The sequence below is a fragment of the Jaculus jaculus genome, chromosome X (genome assembly GCF_020740685.1).
Source record: "Jaculus jaculus isolate mJacJac1 chromosome X, mJacJac1.mat.Y.cur, whole genome shotgun sequence".
Lineage (NCBI taxonomy): Eukaryota > Metazoa > Chordata > Mammalia > Rodentia > Dipodidae > Jaculus > Jaculus jaculus.
In genome coordinates, this window is record NC_059125.1 from 105,490,895 (window position 1) to 105,509,935 (window position 19,041).

Sequence of the window (19,041 nt, forward strand, 5' to 3'; positions counted from 1 at the left end):
TTAACCCAACTACTGAGCTTGATTACCCAGCATTTTACCAATACTGGATTTAAAATTACTTTTGAATATTTCTAAAAACAATAATCTTAAGGGATTATGAGTTTCTGCAGTTGAGGTTATTCAGAGATGGTATTATAGATTTTGAGTGTCATCCCAAAAGTAGAAGTCCAAAATGGGGTAATTAATGGCAGCATCATTAGGTTAAGTTTTTCAAGGATGCAATTCATTTAGGAACTTTAATTCTGGCAAGGCTATATAGTTGTCTCATTACTTTAAAATCCCACTTTATTATTCCAAATTTATAAAGGTAAATACAAGGTAAGATAAGGTACATAGTCTGTTTTTTCTTCCATAATACTCTCCCCTAATTTTAGTTTTCTTTTTTCATGCAGCTTTAGAAAACTCATTTCTTTAATAGTCCTTCTAGTAGTTGGTTAAAATGTACATATTTATGAAAGCCACTGTATGCTATTACACAGTTTAAAGTACAGCTTTAGTATGGATGTAATGTACTGAATTTAGGATTACAGTGATCCCAAGTAAGAAATTGTTGCTTTGTGAAATTAAACTCAAATACCTAAAATTTGAAGAATAATTTTCATATTGTTCAGAGCTAGTTTTCATACATTGTTGCATTTCTGAATTTTGTCTGAGAAAGGAGTAATGATAATTTTGGGGGGGCTCACTCATGCTAGGCATGGGCTCTTACCATTCAGCTATGCCCCCACCCATAAGAAACAAGAAATGACATTTTGCTTTGTTTTGCCTTTTGAGGCAAGGACTCTCTTTAGAGCTCTAGGTAGCCTGAAATTCATCATGTAACCAAGCTAGCCTCAAACTTTTTTTTTTTTTTGAGGTAGGGTCTCACGCTAGCTCAGGCTGACCTGGATTTCACTATGTAGTCTCAGGGTGGCCTTGAACTCATGGTGATTCTCCTACCTCTGCCTCCCGAGTGCTGGGATTAAAGGTGTGCATCACCACGCCTGGCTCTAGCCTCAAACTTTTAATGATCCTTTTGCCTCAGCCTCCTGAGTGCAGGGATTGCAAGTGTGTACCACCATGTCTAGCCAGGAACCACATTAAAAAATTATTTGTGTGTTTGTGCATATTTGTAGCCATGCCAGGGTCTCTTGCCACTGCCAATGAACACCAGATGCATGTGTCACTTTTGGGTCCAGCCTTATGTGGGTGCTAGGGAATTAAACACAAGTTAGTAGGCTTTGCAAGCAAATAGCTTTTACTGGTGAGCCATCTCCCCAGTCAGAGAACCACATTTTAATAGTAAAAAAAACAACTCATCTGAGGTTACTCATCCAAAGAGTTGCACAATTTGTTGTTTGATCCTTGGTTAAAGTGCTTCTCCATACTTTGCAAGCTTTTGGCATTTTACTATCATTATCTAAGTCTTCCACAAACCCTGGTGAGGATCCAAAGTGTCCTTTCTGTTGAATCTTTTCAAGTTCTCTTTTAAGGATTCTGTAAGTCCAGAAAACTTGTCAACAGGGTGTCTTAAGTTGGAAGGCAAGTAGAAGCAATGAGATTTGGGGTATATATTGAACTTCGTGAGAAAAGGCATAATGACCAAGACCAGATTAACTGTTTTTCCAAGTGATTAGATACTTTGCCCTTCAGAAAAAGGCATGTGGCTCTATTCAAATGCCAATGAACGTGTGTTTGTGTTGAGGTAGAACTGGGATATTTGTTTGTCCTGCACCCTGCTAACATCAAAGGGCAAAGATTTACTGCAAATGGGTAAACATTGACCTTCACACCAAGCAATTTAAAATCACTAATTAGTTCTTGGTTTCATCAAGTGATTTTTGCAGTTGTAAGAAAGGCTTTTCTGAGGAGTAGGAGAGGATGGATTTATGGAAGCTGATTATAATGATCAAAAGGTAGTTGGTTGTCAACAGCTGAATGGCTAAAGAAAATATGGTACACAATGTTGGTTTACTCAGCTGTATTAAAAGTTTATCATTTTCAGGAAAGTGAGTGGAACTGGAGGTCATCCTGATGAGCAAAATAAGCCTGATTAACATTTATTTTCATATGAAAAATTCATATTTAAAACATGACATGAAATAGGGGCTGTTTGGTGAGAGGAAGAGCCACATGAGGGAGGAGGACAAGAGAGGATAATGGGTAATAAATATAATCAATGCATATGATCCATATGTAGGAAAAGGACACAGTAAAATCCATCCTATACAATGATTACATATTAGTACTAATAAAAGGTGATGAATTCTCTTCCTACAGAAATTATCTGCCATTCATATATGTAGTAACAGAAAATTTAGAGTTTTCACAACTCTGTATCAGCTACAAAGATTAGCTTTTGGCTGGCATAAGGGAACTCTACTCAATTTTGTTTTTAAATAGTATAGCTCTTAATGTGTATTTCTCAACTACCAGGAACACTGATAATTATATGTTTCGAAAAAAACTTTGGCAAGATCAGGTAGACCTAACAAATTGAGATCCAAATCCAATCTGGAGTGGGATAAGACACAAATACGGGGCTTGAAGATAATACAGCACCTAGGCTTGCTGACTATATTGGTCCAAATATATGACTCCCATTTCCTAAACAGCCCATTTTCTAAAGTCCTGCCATCAACTAGCATCATCTGCCTTGAAGAACCGAGCAGCATATTGAGGAAAATCCTAGGCCATGTTCCAACATTATGAATAAATTAGCTCATTTGAAAAAAAAAATCTTAACTTTGAGATGTTTCTTTTTTTTCTACAAGTGTATATATTTTACAGGAAAGTTGTCTTTTCTTTTGGTCTACATTTAGCTTTTTTTTTTCTTCTTAAAATCAGAATCCCCTAATCCTGAGCTATCAGGGTAGCATTTGCCCTCCAGAGGATGCTATTGTGATGATCCAGGTTAGCAATTCTTTACCATATCTTAAATGTCTTCATTGTAAAGTTATCCCTGCTTCCTCACCTTTGAGAATTCCCAGAAGGAAATCACATGTCAATGTCAGAAGGACAAAATGCTATTCAACTTTGAGTGTGTAAGTATGCATATAAGCAGTTTTCAATTTTTCAAACATTTCCAAAAATTCAAAGCAAGCCAAAGTCCCACATCATTTGGAAAAAAGCGACTGAAAGGATTATTGGTAAATCAGTAGAAATTTTCCGTGTACCAAAGAAAGACTGACATTTTGATGGGGGTACTTGGTTCCCAGTGGCTGGTTTTGTGCCAACAAAGAGGCTATTTGGAGCAATTAAAGAATCCCAACTAAAATCTCCATGATTTTGAGATAATGCTACAGAGGTTGGGAGTAGAGGGAGCTGTGAAGGAGCCAGTATGAAGATTTTATTTAAATGTCTGAGAAATCCCATGAGCTTATAGCGATGTATGAGTAATCTGGCACTGTTGAAAACTTTATTACCAAATCAAGTTATGAAATTATGAAAATGAGAATATCTGCCTAACTTCAAGAACTTTTAACCTGATAACAAAATCTAGACCACTAAAATGAAAACACCACTTGAGTCTCTTTCACAATGCAACATTCATGTTATGCCTGTTAAATAGTTTTCTCTACACTTCCCATTGAAATGTTCAGAGAATGTTTGTGCTGCTACAGGGACAAGAGAGGGTTTTTTTGGAACAGGTGTTTTTTTAAGTCATGCAAAAAATGTAAGCCCTAGTTTTTTTTTTTTTTAAGTCTTGATAAAATTATAGGCAGATGCTTAAATGCTTTGGATTTAGGTGAATAGCCAAAATTGGGTCATGGTGGAATGAAAAATGATTATGTTAAGCAGAATTAAAAAGTTTTCCATATTCTGCAGCTAAGTAGAAGTACAATTTGAAATTTAAAAGTATTTACTTTTTTTGAGATAAAGTTTCACCATAAAGCAGAGTTGTCTCAAATTGATGGTCCTCCTACCTCAGCCTCTTAGGCATTGGATTATAGGTGTTCAATACCATACCTCACTAACATGGAGTATATGTAATAGAAACAATGATTTTGAATTTAGAATCTGTCCTGTCTTTACTAAATTGGACTTAATATTAAAAGAGGAGGAGACATTTCAGCAATAATCACTTTCTAATTCAGACATTTCAGTATGTTAATTGTTACCAAGACTTTAAATATGTGACCAAACAAATGAATCCAGTGTGTCTTGAAACTAGATAAAGCATGATATTGTTGACTCGTTTATGTGCAGTTATTTTTGATTTGGCAGTACAGTTTTGTATTTTTTTTTATGAGAGAGAGAGAATTAGTGTACCAGTGCCTCCAGCCACTGCAGTCGAACTCCAGATGCATGCACCATCTTGTGTACATATGCAACCTTGTGTTCTGACATCACCTTGTGCATCTGACTTATGTGGGACCTGGAGAGTCTAACCTGAGTCCTTAGGTTTTGCAGGCAAGTACCTTAATCACTAAGCAACCTCTCTAGCCCTGCAGTACAGTTTTAATTTACATTTAAATGTCAGTGGGAAGTATTTGGAGTTCACCAAATTTAGGCACATGGAAAAATGTTTTATTTCTGTGGTGGATGTTTTATTTTCTCTCTCTTTCACACACACACACACACACACACACACACACTTAGAATATCTCTAAGTTCTAGAAGATTTGGGTTTATTGATCAGCACTGTGACCTGTATATTTCATATTCTCATCTCTCCACACCCTCTTTCTGTTTGTAAAATATGAGTGAGGTGGGAATCCAGTTGATACTTTCCATGATTCTTTTTTCGTTCATAAAGTTACTTCAACTTGCTTTATACTTGCTCTGTGGTCAGAGGACATTCTTAAGAATTTTGGTTGGAAATGCCATTTTTTTCAAATGATACTGGGGATAGATCTGAGGCCTGCGTATTAGGTAAGAGCTGTAACTCTGAACACCCCTCCTTGGCCTTGATATGTTTTTAAACAGTCTCTCATTGATAAGGTAGAAAAGTGAACACACACGTCTTTCCCCTCCCTATTTACTATTAGCTTGGAGTTGAAAAATGGTGATATTGCCAATGTGTAAGTTAGGATAATAGCTAATTAGCCTCAATTCCCAACCTAAACAAGGTGTCAACATAGCCAGTGGAGTCTTAAGCCTAATTCACAAGGATGATAACCCTGAGGAGATCTGCAAAAGAATATACTCCTAAGAAATCTGGCATGAGTCTCTAGTATGGGCATTATGATATATACTTCTCTCTAGAACAAAACTGACAAAAGTCTGGAGTATTGGATCATGTTTCCATGCCTGGCTACCCTTGTTTTCTGACAAACTAATAAAGCAGCTGTTAATGCAATTATACCTAGAGAAAAATATGTTTTTGTTTTGAAAAAAGTTACATATTGGCTATGTTGTGCCATCAGTGTGATCTTGGAGTGTAGCTCAAGTTCATTTATTATTCTGAGTGGATTTGACAATTAGAAAAATTGAATCTAACTATAGAAGCTCTCTAGAAACCATATCTAGTGTTACAATTGCTAATGATAGTCTCAGTGAAGTAGGAAGAAATGAGATTTGAATAAATGAAAACTTCACATGATACCAAATATTATTATGGGACAAAACTTTGCCACATGGGTCATGACACAGCTTATTGATGGCAGTTATATTCTTCAATACCTCATCCTGCTGCCTTTACCCCTTACCCCAAATTATCCCTTTTCTACAGAACACACTTTGGCCATGATTCACTAATGCTAAGGAAAGAATAGAGATGGGAATCAGTTCAAGTAGCAGACTACACTGTTGATAGCAAGTATCAAGGCACACCTGCATTGTTTAAAAATTCCTCATTTCACTTGCACCAGAAATTTCACATAAGAATTTATAGATTCTTGTTTCTCTTGACATAAAAACAGATGATGCCCAACTCATTTTCTTATACTTTTCTGGCATACCTTTAATCGCCAAGAGCAAGCATATGGCTGTTTCAGGTAATGTTAGACTCTATATTGAGGAAAATTTTGTTAATGTTGATTTTAAAAAAGCACCCTTGCTCAGCAGGTTGTTATCAGGTCTAAAATGATTACCATATGCATTCTAACTCATTTTTAATTTGAACCTTTGTATTTTGATTAATTATTCTCAATCTGTTGGAAATAGTTGAGATATGTAAATGCTGATTTCTTTGAAGATAGTAGAATTTAGATCGCATGTATAGTGTCATGAATCCCATTAGGGTTATTAAGTTATATATCTAACAAAGGTGCACATGCAGTTCCACTGTCCCCAATGAATATTTATACTATAACTTCAACTTGGTTATCTAGTCTTAACATTGTTTTGATCCAGAAATCAATTGATTAAATTGTTGATGCTCTTTTTCATGTTCCCACACCTCAGGAAAATGTCTTTTACCTAATTAAAAAAAGATTTTAAGTCCAGGCTTTTGTCTTAGAAATTCCTTGATAGCAATGATGATTAAAACTATCAACAGTAGGCAGGACCCTATAAATAACCAGATAATTGTTTTTTTTTTCTTGCCAATGCATGAGATGTAGTAACTATTGGTTATAGTAGCGTAGAATTTTTTTTTAAAACATAAACAGTACACATCCTAAATACTAATTTCAATACTCTCAAAATTTAAAAAATATAGTAAATTAACTGAAATACACAAACACAGGAAAGGAAGTCACCTAACTTATTAGATATGACATATACTATAGGATAAATATATCATTGGCACAGATTAAGAAACTGACATATCTTTTAAGAAATAAGAACTCAACAGCCCCCACAATTAGAAGTCGTGTTTCAAAACAAAGCAAAAACATCCTTTCTACCTAGAATACCACAAGCTGATAGTTCTTTGGAGTCTGTTTAGTCTCCCTTTGGTGCTGTTCATTGAACCAGCATGGGCAGAGTATAGCACTGCAGGGCAACAAAGATAGGCAGGTTAGTTTGCCTTATCTGACAGCTGGTGGGAAATGCTCACCACATCTCTCAACCCTGTGAGGAGATAGCGTGAGATCCTGAGGAAACTCAGGAATCTGTGCTGCAGCTACAGTAGCAAAGTGGCACCTGGAGCTTCAAGGAAGCAAGGGTTAGAAAAGAACAGCAAAGCAAAGGGGTAAGCACCCGACTGCACCTCTGCTGATTAGGGGAAATACCCCTTCAGTTGGTAGTGAGATGGATTTAGTGTGTATCTGTATAAAAAGGCAAATCATAAGAATAATAAAACAAAATATGGACAATGTAGCTATAAAAGACATTGGGGGGCAGTGAAGGAATCATATCCTGTGTCACCACTGAGAACAAGGAAATTACAAATTTTCTCTTGAATTCCAGACTAGATGATGGGGATTTGACTTAGAGCCGAGTTGTAACTTGTTCTTCCTGTCCATCACCCCATTTGTGCATGAGCAAGTCGCAAGCCTCTCCCCAAGTTTCAAATACATCCTCCGAGGAGTCTAACAGTTTAGAATTGGAGGAGCAGATGCTGGATGCACAGTGAAGAGAGCTGGAACAGGCTAGAGGGCATTCACTGCTCTGAGCAGCGCCTCGGACTTCACCTAATTCTACCTCACTGAGGTCGATTTCACTTTGAGAACAGGCCTCTGCTTTCCCTTTCTCCATCTGTGAATATCTGATGTCCTGCCACATATAATGCTGCTGAATGATTCCATCAGAAATTGTGTACATGGGCTCTGCACTGGGTTCAGACATATGACCATTAAATTTGGAGAAAAGGAGACCCAGTTTCTTGAGAGACGGACCCATGAAGGAACGTTTGCTTGATGACTCAGCTTTTGACTTCCCTTGGGTACCAGTGGTTCTTGGCATGGTTCTGACGAGAGGTGGCCCATGGCAGGCCTTTTTCTTGCAGCCTAAACTGAAAGAAACACTCTTGGATTTGGCCCGAGCCCCACCACTACCATCATTGGGATCATCCCTCTGAGGGAGTTCAGTGCTGCTAGTTGAAAAGCTTCTCCTTGGGTGCTTTCTATTTCCTAAGAGGTCAAGTACTTCATATCGAAAGCTGGAGATGTCCTGCTTTAATTCCTAGGGAAAGAAGGGAGACATGTTTTGTCAAGAAGGTACATAAAATATTGGGGCATTTGGAGATCTTATATGTTGTCTACTTAGTAAACCATACAATGCACTTAATACTAGAAAAAATCCCCTGTTATTCAAGCACAAGGAAGACAATTCTATCACCATTGGACAAATGGTACAATGGATAAAGTTGATTTCAGATCATCCTGGTCAGAAGTGCAGTGAAAGTGTCATCCTAAATAAAATGTTTCTTGATAGACAAAATACTAGAATACTGACTCCTCACAGTTGTCTGTATAGGAAAGGATCACTGAAGAAGAAAAGTCTTTCAGATTACAAGGAAGGAAACTAGGAGTGCCATAAGCAAAGAGACTGCTGCTTGGGGACAGTGGCTGTTATTCATTCAAGTCCCTTTAAATTGTCTTCTAACTGGCTGTTTAGATAGGAAGTTGTTCCTTTAAAGGTTATCTCTCAAAGCATAAATCTGATTATGTTACCTCCTGCTTAAACATGGTAGTAACTTGTCACTAACCTTAGGAAAATGTAGACACACCATACCATGAACTAAAGGATTTTCTAAGCCCTGTGTGTCTTGATCTTTTCAATTTCATTTCTTTTTTCCAAAAAGAAAAGGGCTGGGGAGATGTCTCAGTGGGTAAAACATTTACAGTACAAGCATGTGGACTTGAGTTTGGATCCCCAGAGCCCATATAAAATGCTGGGCATTGTGGTGCACACCTTGAATCCTAACCCTGGGGAGATGGAGACCGATGAATCCTCAGGGCCCCTTGGTTAGATAGTCTAGCCGAATGAAACTGAATGAATGCAATTTAATTTCATTCCCACTTTTCCCAGTTGCTCTACTGTCTACCTACCTAGACAAGATTCTTGCTTGCCTTGGAACCTCTGTCTGATTTTTTCCTGTCTTGAACACTTCTCCCCAACTCCCTTTCATCTAGCTCTTACTTCAAGCTTAAACATTTCTTCAGAATGCCTGTCCTGACTCTACATGTTCAAGCTGAAGTATCCCACTTTTTGTGTGTGTTTGTGTGTGCCCTCAACAGATGAATTATATCTATGGAGTAGGATAAAAAGTTTGAGAAAGAGCACACTCATTTATTGTAGGATGTTTTGTAGCAACCTTCTCTCTACCAACTAAATGCCAGTGTGACAAAAATATCTCCAGCCTGCTAAATGTGCCCTGACAATAAAATTGCCCTTGGTTGAGAATAACTGTTTTAGGCTGGCGCTAATAATAGGAAAATTTTACTATTTAGTTTAATATGACTTTAACAATAGGTGTTTTTTACTTTATCTTACATCTTTTAAAAATATTTTATCTTTATTTATATTAATTATTAGAGAGACAGATAGAGAATGGCCATGCCATGGCCTCTCACCACTGAAAACCACCTGCAGACACATGAGCCACCTTGTGTATCTGGTCTTATGTGGGACCTGGGGAATCGAACCTGCATCCTTAGGCTTTGCTGGCAAGTGCCTTAGGCATATCTCCAGTTGTATCTTATATACTTTAGTTAAATGTCCTTAACTTTCCAGACAGTTTCTCCTATCCAAGGACTAGCCAAACCCTACCTTGCTTAGCTTTTTGAGATCAGAAAAGATTGGACACACTCAAGGTGATATGACTTAGTCCAAGATACTTTTTGTTTGCTGTCACATACCTCACTATGCATCCTATTCACATAATTTAGGGCAAGCAATTCCCACACAGAGAAACACCAGAATATTAAAAGAATACATAGAACAAATTTCTAAAGAACTGATTGTGGTGTGACACACATTGGTAAAAATATCTCCATCTACCAGTTTCCAAGTGAGATAAGAGAGAATAAGCAATTAGAAATGATATTGCTGATAGGCTTGTGAAAATTAAGTTATACTAAAGAACAAAATTACGACTGGGATGTAGCTCTTATTGGAGAGAGAGATAGACAAACATAGACACAAAATTCAAGGTTAAATTACCTTGAAATTTTCTTCTGTTAGCCCCTCATTTGTTTTGGAATTTCTTATCATAGCAGCCACATATCTTTTGACTAAATTCCTGATAACTTCCTGGAATTGAGAAACATGAAAATACATTCAGTTGCCTTCTCAGGCTATCAGGGAAATCAAATTTGAAGCAAGCAAAATATGCTCAGACCATCTTTGTAACAGAAAATCCTCACAGAATCCAGCAAGGTTTTTCCAAAAAGAAAAGGGCTGGGGAGATGTCTCAGTGGGTAAAACATTTACAGTACAAGCATGTGGACTTGAGTTTGGATCCCCAGAGCCCATATAAAATGCTGGGCATTGTGGTGCACACCTTGAATCCTAACCCTGGGGAGGTGGAGACCGATGAATCCTCAGGGCCCCTTGGTTAGATAGTCCAGCCGAATTGGTGAGCTCTAGGTTTAGTGAGAGACTTTGCCTCAAAAAAATAAGGTGGAGAACTGAGGAAGACACCATGTACACACCACACACACACACACACACACACACACACACACACACCCCCAAAAAACAATTAGGCTCATTGAGTGATAGCTCCAATTTGGTGATAGAGGGTACCAGTAATATTGTATTCAATCCAAAGTACAAATTTTCACTGAAGTATAAGATAAACATGTTTCCAAACATAGAGAAGAATGAGAGTAGAATAATCCTTTCATGGTCATGTTAATATCCATTTCCATTTGGTTGGATTAAGCTTTAACACCTAGTGAAATGAACACTTTTTTTCTTTAAAGTTGAGTCACTAACTCTGCAAGCAATTTTAGAATCAAAATACTTTTATTAGAGTCAACCTATACTGACATAGGGTTGGCCTTTTAACCTCTGGGAGAATGACACACACATGGTCATATGATGATGATGATGATAGCTGCCATTTACCACAGCATCTCAGCCAATATGAGGCAACACCCACACTCACTTTTCCCAATACTGTATATTAAGTTTTACTCTTGTCTCCAGAATATAGATGAAGAAGCTGAGGCTCAGTGATGGCAACTGACCCCTTCAAATCACCAACTATTAAATGACAAAACTAGATTTCACTTCTCCAAGATGATTTGAAGGCCTATAATAATAACAAAGCTCTTATTGTTATTTCTGCTTCTTGGTGAACTTGTAGAAGTCACTGAGTTGCTTGGGAGCTTTCTTAAAAAAATTAGGCCTTCTGAAGAAATTGAAGGCATTGAATCCTAACTAAGTTTCATTATTGTGAAAATAATTAGAGTTGGTAGGATTGGTGAGAGAAGCAATATCTATCAAATTCTGTATTTCCTGTTTCTCTTTGTCAGCTATGGCTTAAAGAAGAAAACTGGAGGAAGGAAGCTGTGGAGTACTTTTTCTACTTTGGATTTATTTTGATCCAGAAGTTAAGAGACTGTTGTCTCTTATTTGTGATTTTTCAATGATTACTGTCAAGAGACGTCTCACACATTTGGGTGCTCTGTGATCTTCTGGCTGGTGGGATAGATCTTCTGGCTGCTGGGTCTATTTCTCTGATTAAAGTAGTGCTTGTAATTTAGAAAGACCTAAGTTCCTAGCATTTTATCTAAACATTTACTTAATTTCTTCTTGTTCTGTGTCCCTTATTCCCATTACTCTATGTGCTTTTCATTCCCAGCAAGTTTTACCCTTATAATGACTTGATTTTAATAGTTCTAAAGACTATCTTTCATGACTGCTAGATAATAAACTTCAAAGGATAGAAAGATTGTCTCTTTTTTTTGGAGGTAGGCTCTCACTCTAGCCCAGGATGACCTGGAATTCATTATGTAGTCTCAGAGTGGCCTTGAACTCATTGCAATCCTCCTACCTCAGCCTCCTTAGTGCTGGGATTAAAGGCATGCATCAGCATGCCCAGTTTAAGATTGTCTTTCTTATTCAGAGTGCTACTTTGTGAAAGTGTATGTTTGATTGTTGTGTATGTGTGTAGTATGTGTGGGTGGATGTATGTGCAGGTGTGAGTACACATATGTACATGCGTATGTAGAGGCCAGAGGTTGATATAAAGTGTCTTCTTCAATCTCTCTCCACTTTAGTTTTTGAGACAGGCTCTCTCACTGAACCTACATACTAGCTGGCCATTAAGCCCCAGGGATTTCTAGTCTCCACCTCCCATGAATTGGGATTACAGACACACACTACCACACCATGCTTTTACATGGATCTTCGGGAATCTGAACTCAGGTCCTTATGTGTATGTGACAAGTATTTCATCCACTGAGCAATTTTCCTAGTCCCAACACAATGATTTCTGTACTGTGTGTCTGATTATAGTAGATATTCAAGTACTTATTGATTGACAAACTACATTTCCTGTTTTCTTCAATTTCAGGGAAGCTAGATTTCTAAGTTCCAGATGTTACTGATCCAGATGAGGCAGTGTTAAAGGGCTAGGAACAGAGTCATATAGCAGGCAATTTTACACTGACAAGTTACTTCAGCCTTCAAAGAATTACAGCCTCGCCAGGCTTCCCACTGGAGTCATGTCCAGACGGCCAGAGTGTAGTTTGCTTCTACTCCACAGAACTGGCTAAAGACTAGTGTGTTTAATCCCCATGAGGAAGAATTACCTGGTAATGTTGATTTTGTATGAGGCTATCAGCATTACGTTCCTGTAATTGAGAACAGACAGTTTACATCAGTAGCTTCCCAGCACCATTCTAATCTCTATGTAATTCTGAATAGTAGGACTGGAGAATGACACGGGAGCTCTTGACTGACAATACCCAAAGCACAAGCAGGCTGAGGTGATTTTTCCCTCTTTTTATTTTTATTTATTTAATTTTCTTTTTATTAAGAACATACTTTGTATGGACACATCATGTATTGGTGCCATCTTTTCTGTCTTCCCTGCCCCCATTCCCCTGGCAAACCTCTTCAGTAGGTTTGCTGCTATTCCCTTTGGGGTCATGGGTTATGCATTGTGGGAGCAGCAGTCAGTTATTGGGGGAGGCAATGCCTCTGGGCATGAGGTCTCAACCTGTGGCTCTTACAAACTTTCCACGCCCTCTTCTGTGAAATTCCCTAAGCCTTGGTGGGTGATGAGCTCTTAGGATCCTGAAGCATTTTTTTTTTTTGATGTTTAGGATAGAGACTGTCATAAAAGAGAGAAGAGAGGAAACAGTTTTGTTTAGAAAGAAACATATTTTTAAGGTCTTACTGTAAAGCTCCTCAAGTTGTGCCTCCTTCGTCTACCATCAGGGTCTCTTTTGGGGCAGAAGGTATTGTTGAACCAGTTACCAAGGTAGAGAAACGATTTGGGGCTGGGGATAATGTTGAAAGGAGGTGGCAAGGTACCACCTTCATCAAAGTAACTCATCCAGAGCTTTGTTCTTGCAAACTTCCACTCAATATCAGCATGATCCTGTGAAAGACAGAAGTGCGAAGTTTGGGGATAGGAAATTGAGAAAAATGCACTGATGTCTCATTTTAACATTTTTTTTTGGCAGTGGCTATATAAATGCAAATTGCACATATTCTGTTAATCCAAATCACACAGAACCAGCAATATACTTTTAGAAATGATATAAAGGATGGATATGGTAGTGAATGCTTCTCAACCTAGTTGAGACAGAAGGATCATGAGTTTGAGGTTGGCTCAACCAACATAGTGAGATCCTGTCTCAAAATATAGTAAGAGCCTATGAAGGTATGGCTCAGTGGTAGATTGCCTAGTATGGTCAGGGCTGGGTTAAACCACTAGAGCAAACAATAAATAAAACAAAATAGAAGAAAGGAAGGGAGCTGGGGAGAGAGGAAGAAAGGGAATTGTAGAAGATTATGCACAGGACTCTTCATGCTAATGTGGCTGATAATAAAAACAGATATTAAAAATATAAATAACAATGGGACGCTAGCTAAATAAATGATGTTATCTCTACAAAACTACATACAATTCAATTTAAAAAATATAGTAGATCAATGTCAGGTGTTTCCCACAGTCAATCTCCACTTTTTTTTTTGAGATAGCATCTATAACAATCTATATCTCACCAATTTAGCCAGCCTAGCTAGCCAGTAAGCCCTAGGGATCCTCCTGTGTATACTGAGCTGAGTTAACAGATAGGTGTCACCACCACATGGGTAGTGTGAATCCAAACTCAGGTCCCTATGCTTGTATTGGAATTACTTTACCCACTGAACCACCTCTCCAGTGCCCAAAAGAAACTTTTTGAGATATAATTCACACAAATAAAATTTACCAGTTTCAACAAGTATATATGCCTATGTGTGGTGGTTTGATTCAGGTGTCCTCATAAACTTAGGCATTCTGAATGCTAGGTTCCCAGCTGATGGAAATTTGGGAATTAATACCTCCCAGAGGCAGTGTATTATCAGGGGTGGCCTTATGGTTGTTATAGACAGTCTGTCCTTGCCAATATTTGGAACACTCTCCTGTTGCTGTGGTCCATCTTTTGTAGGCCAGGAGGTTGATGTCCACCCTCTGCACATACCATCATATTCCCTTGCCATCATGGAGCTTCCCCCAGAGTCTGTAAGCCAAAGTAAATCCTTTTGCCTCCAACAAGCTGCTCTTGTTTGGGTGATTTCTGCCAGCATTGCAAACCTGACTGCAACACGGTGTAACTACCATCACAATCAAGACATGATACATACATATATTGTTATATGTTTCTAGAACTTTTGAAATAGAGTCTTGCTGTGTAACCCTGGATGGCTTGGTACTCACATTATAGACCAGATTGGCCTCAATCTCATGCCAATCCTGCTTTAGCTTCATGAGTGCTGGGATTACATGCATGTGCCACCATACCTGGCTTTTTCTAGAACTTTTAAGACTTGGGTGGACTGATGTAACCACCAGCACAATCAGGATGTCCAACTGTTCTATCACTTTTCAATATTGTATAATATTAATCTGTTAGAATCAAATCTTCCCTATCTCTCAGCCCCTGGCAACTGCTACTCTTCTTTGTTGCTATAATTGGCCCTGTCCAAAATGCCATATCACTAGAACCATATACTAGTCAACCTTTTGAGACTGGCTTATTTCACTCAGCATAAAAGCTTTGAGATTTACATGTGATTTTGTATGTATCAGTGCATTTTCAATCTTACTGCTGATTAGTTTTCATTACATTGGTGTATGATGGTCTATTCATTCACCCCTTAGAAAACATTTGGATTGTTTCCAATATTTAGTAAATTTAAAAGTTTTTTATTTTTATTTTTGCACATGTGTATGTGTGAAAGTATCAAGGTCTTTCTCCTCTGCAAGCAAATACCAGAATCTTGTACCACTTTTTGTATCCAGTTTATGTGGGTGGCTTGGGAATTGAACTCAAGCTGGCAGGCTTTGCAAGCCAACTGCTTTCATCTGCTTAGCTATCTTCCTAGCCCCATATTTAACAGCTTTGAATAAAGCTTCTATTACTATTACAGGGTTTTTGTGGAAGTAAATTTAATTTTTCTAACTTAAACAGAAGTGGTATTACTTGATCATGAATTAATCTATGTAGAAATTCATAATAAACTGCCAAGCTATTTTTCAGTCATGAGCTTTATATCCTCTTCCATGCTGGTTGGGGTTTTTAATTTTTAGCCACTAGATGGTATATAGTGAGATCTCATTATGGTTTTAAATTATATTTCCTATATGGACCAAAATGTTGGATTATCTGTCTACATGCTTATTAGCCATGTATCTATCATATGTGATAAAGTGTCTGCCCACATCCTTTGCCTACTTTTATTGGATTATGCACATATTTGCGGCTTTTCTAAATTCCTAGGAATATGTTGGAAGTTTTCAAAGCCTCCCCACTTAGGTATCATTTCTCAAATTTTTCTGTACAGTTTTGGTCAGCCTCTTGTCAACCCAACTGACCTCATTGTCTCAGCAATTTTAATGTACCCCCCTTTTTAAATAAATCAGATATCCTAAGGACAGCTCTCCTCCTTGAATGAGCTCAGAATCAAGTACATAAAAATAATCCCTGAAAAGGAACCTTTTTTACTGGGGGAGCTGCTGGACATGGTAAATGGATTAATTATCTGGATGGGGGTATGGGCTGTAGCTCCAAACCTATTCTAGCTCTTCCAGTAGCTGCTAGGATGGTGTTTTTCACAAGTACCATGGACCTAAGGCAGCTGGTTCTCAAGGCTAGAGTGAAAAGAGTAGAAAAGGATGGCAATACAGCAAGTTTAAATACCATAGAGCTCCATTGTTCTCATTGTAATTTAGCCATTTTTTTGCAACAGAAGTTTCTCACATTGTTGCAAGCCTTAACTGAATTTCCAGAGTTCTGAAAATGTTGACAGAAATTTTTGGTAAAACAAAAAAATGGTCTGGAGAGATAGCGTAGCAATTAAGATGTTTGCATGCAAAGCCTAAGGACCCAGGTTTGATTCCCCAGTACACATGTAAGACAAGGTGGCACATGTGTATGGAGTTCATTTGTAGTGGCTGGAGGCCTTGGTATGCCCATCCTCTCTCTCTCTCTCTTTGTGTGTGTGTGTGTGTATATGTGTGTGTCTGTGTGTCTGTCTCTCTTTCTCACATAAATAAAATTAAAAAGAATGAAAAAATGGGATTCTACTTTTCATGATTTTTGTGCCTTCAATCTAGAAGTAAATCTCCATAAGTCAAAGTCAATGGTTAAAGGTGCTTCCAGGTTCAATTCTTCAGCCACCCACATACAGCCAGACAGATGGACACACACTCATTTGTCACAGCAAGAGACCCTGGCGTGTGATGCACACACACACAAATAACTTTAACTTTAAAAAAAAATCTCCCAAAGTCTTTTCTTTTTATTGAAGTATTTTATTTATTTATTTATTTGAGAGAAAGAAATAGAAAGAGGCAGATAGAGAAAATGTATATACCAGGGTCTCTAGACACTGAAAATAAATTCAAGACACATGCACCACCTTGTGCATCTGGCTTATGTGGGTACTGTGGAATCGAACCTGGGTCTGTAGACTTCGCAGGCAAGCATCCTAACTGTTAAGCCATTTCTTCACCTCCCCCAAGTCTGTTTTTAAGAAGCAAATACGAACAACTCCATATTTTTTTTGTCCTAAAGTCTTAAGGTCACAGAAGTGCTGTAAGAAAAGACCTTGAAGAGAAAAAGGAATCAGTGCTATTATTTCTCTTCCCTCCAGGGGTCCAAGTTACTTAGAAGGGACTGTGATACAATCATCTTGGAAGGCCATCAGTAGATGATTCATGAACTTCTAGTAAGTCTATATTTTTAGTTGATTGCCTTATTCAATGCCTGGGTCTTCAGTGATATTCCCATGGAGTCACTCAGAGCATCCCTATGTTAAACTTCTGAAATGGAGATCAGGAAGAAGTAAGAGTACTTCACCAATCTATAGTTCCTGAAAAAATGCTTCATCTGCATTTGATCATGAAGAAACCATCAGATAATCCAAATTGTGAAACTTTATACAAGACAACTGGACTGGACTGTAGGTGTGTGTGTGTGTATGTGTGTGTGTGTGTGTATGTTTGTATGTGATTGCTGGTATGTGTGTGGAGAACAAAGGTCAACTTTCTTGAGTGGGTTCTCACCTTCCGCCTCATTTTTGAGGCAGAGTTTCTCTCCATTCTTCCTGCTGTTCTTTGCTGTAAAGTGACAGTAGGTGAGTTTTTCCAAGTTCATTGGAATGATGGTTGACAAAGTCCAATTCTTCATAGTCTACTGGATTTATTTCTTTGCAAGCTACTGGGCAGAAGCCATGTAAGCCTCTCTATAAGGCAGTGTATAGAAAATACAAACATTTTGCAATATAAACTTGTAAATAGCCTCACTTTTTATTTATTTTTTAATTTATTTGCAAGTAGAGAGAGAAGAGACACCAACAGAGAGAAAGAGAGATGGGGTATAGAGGGAGAATGGGCATGCCAGGGCCTTTGTCACTGCAAACAAACTCCAGATGCATGTGCCACTTGGTGCATCTGGCTTTATATGGGTACTGGGGAATTGAATCCAGGCTGTTAGACTTTGCAGGCAAGTGCCTTCACCACTGAGCCATCTCTCCAGCTCCTGACCTCAGTTTTGATCAGTTATTATTATTATTATTATTAGTTTTTGGTTTTTCGAAGTAGGGTTTCACTCTAGCTCAGGCTGACCTGGGATTCACTATGTAGTCTCAGGGTGGCCTTGAACTCACAGTGATCCTCCTACCTCTGCCTCCCGAGTGCTGGGATTAAAGGTGTGCACCACCACACCCGACTGTTTATTGTTATTTTTATTTCAGAGAGAAAGAAAGAGTGAGAGAATTGGCATGCCAGGGCTTCTGCCTCTGCTATTGCTGAACTCTAGATGCTTGTGCCACCTAATGGGTATGTGGGATCTTGCACATGCCTCACCTTTGTATGTCTGGCTTACGTGGGATCTGGAGAGTCGAACATATGTCCTTAGGCTTTGCAGGCAAGCGCCATAACTGCTAAGCCATCTCTCCAGCCCTTAATAGGCTTTTTTTGCCTCTTCTAGGTTTTTAAAGGCATAATTGACAAAAGTTGCATATTTTATGGCATACAGCATATTTGATATATATGTACATTGTTAAATGAATAAATTATGCTAATTAACACATCTATTACCTTACACATTTAAAAGTGAACATTGAAGTTCTACTCTCAGAAGTTTCAAGATTTCATACAATATTGCTTCTAGAAACCATGCTGAATAATACATCTTCATATTTGGCCATAGTTTCTATCAGAAGTTATTCTGTACGTCCAGACCACTCACACAGGAAGAAGATTGCATAAGGACCAGTAGGTGGAACTCAGGGTCCCTATCCAAGGCTACCTACTACAGTAGCATTTCACATGAAGTGGAAAATAGAATGACTTTAATTTTGGGTAAAAAAATTCTTTCCTAAGTCAGCTGGTTTCTAATTCTTTGCCTTTATTTAAAATTTAAGAACCTAATCAAGTTGTCAAGATGATAGATTGTTAAAAATAATATTCTATGAAAAATTTATTATGTAACAATTTGGCACAAAACTGAGTTTAAAAAATAAATGACAATGACATCACACTATCCATTCACATGTATTTAT

The 19,041-nt window shown here is 38.0% G+C and overlaps 1 protein-coding gene across 2 annotated transcripts in view; it reads right to left on the reverse strand.

The window, feature by feature from the left end:
• Window positions 1–4,339: 4,339 nt before the first annotated feature.
• Window positions 4,340–19,041, reverse strand: part of Trpc5 (transient receptor potential cation channel subfamily C member 5) — a 332,438-nt gene continuing 317,736 nt past the window's right edge. The window contains exons 8-11 of one of the 2 annotated variants that reach the window (XM_045140959.1): window positions 13,163–13,366; window positions 12,573–12,614; window positions 9,973–10,062; window positions 4,340–7,989 (exon numbers count right to left, since the gene is read on the reverse strand). In XM_045140959.1, coding sequence (XP_044996894.1) covers window positions 7,297–7,989; window positions 9,973–10,062; window positions 12,573–12,614; window positions 13,163–13,366 — 1,029 coding nt within the window. In that variant the 3' untranslated portion in view covers window positions 4,340–7,296. The remainder of the gene's footprint in view (window positions 7,990–9,972; window positions 10,063–12,572; window positions 12,615–13,162; window positions 13,367–19,041) is intronic. The other variant, XM_045140960.1, reaches the window with a different exon arrangement.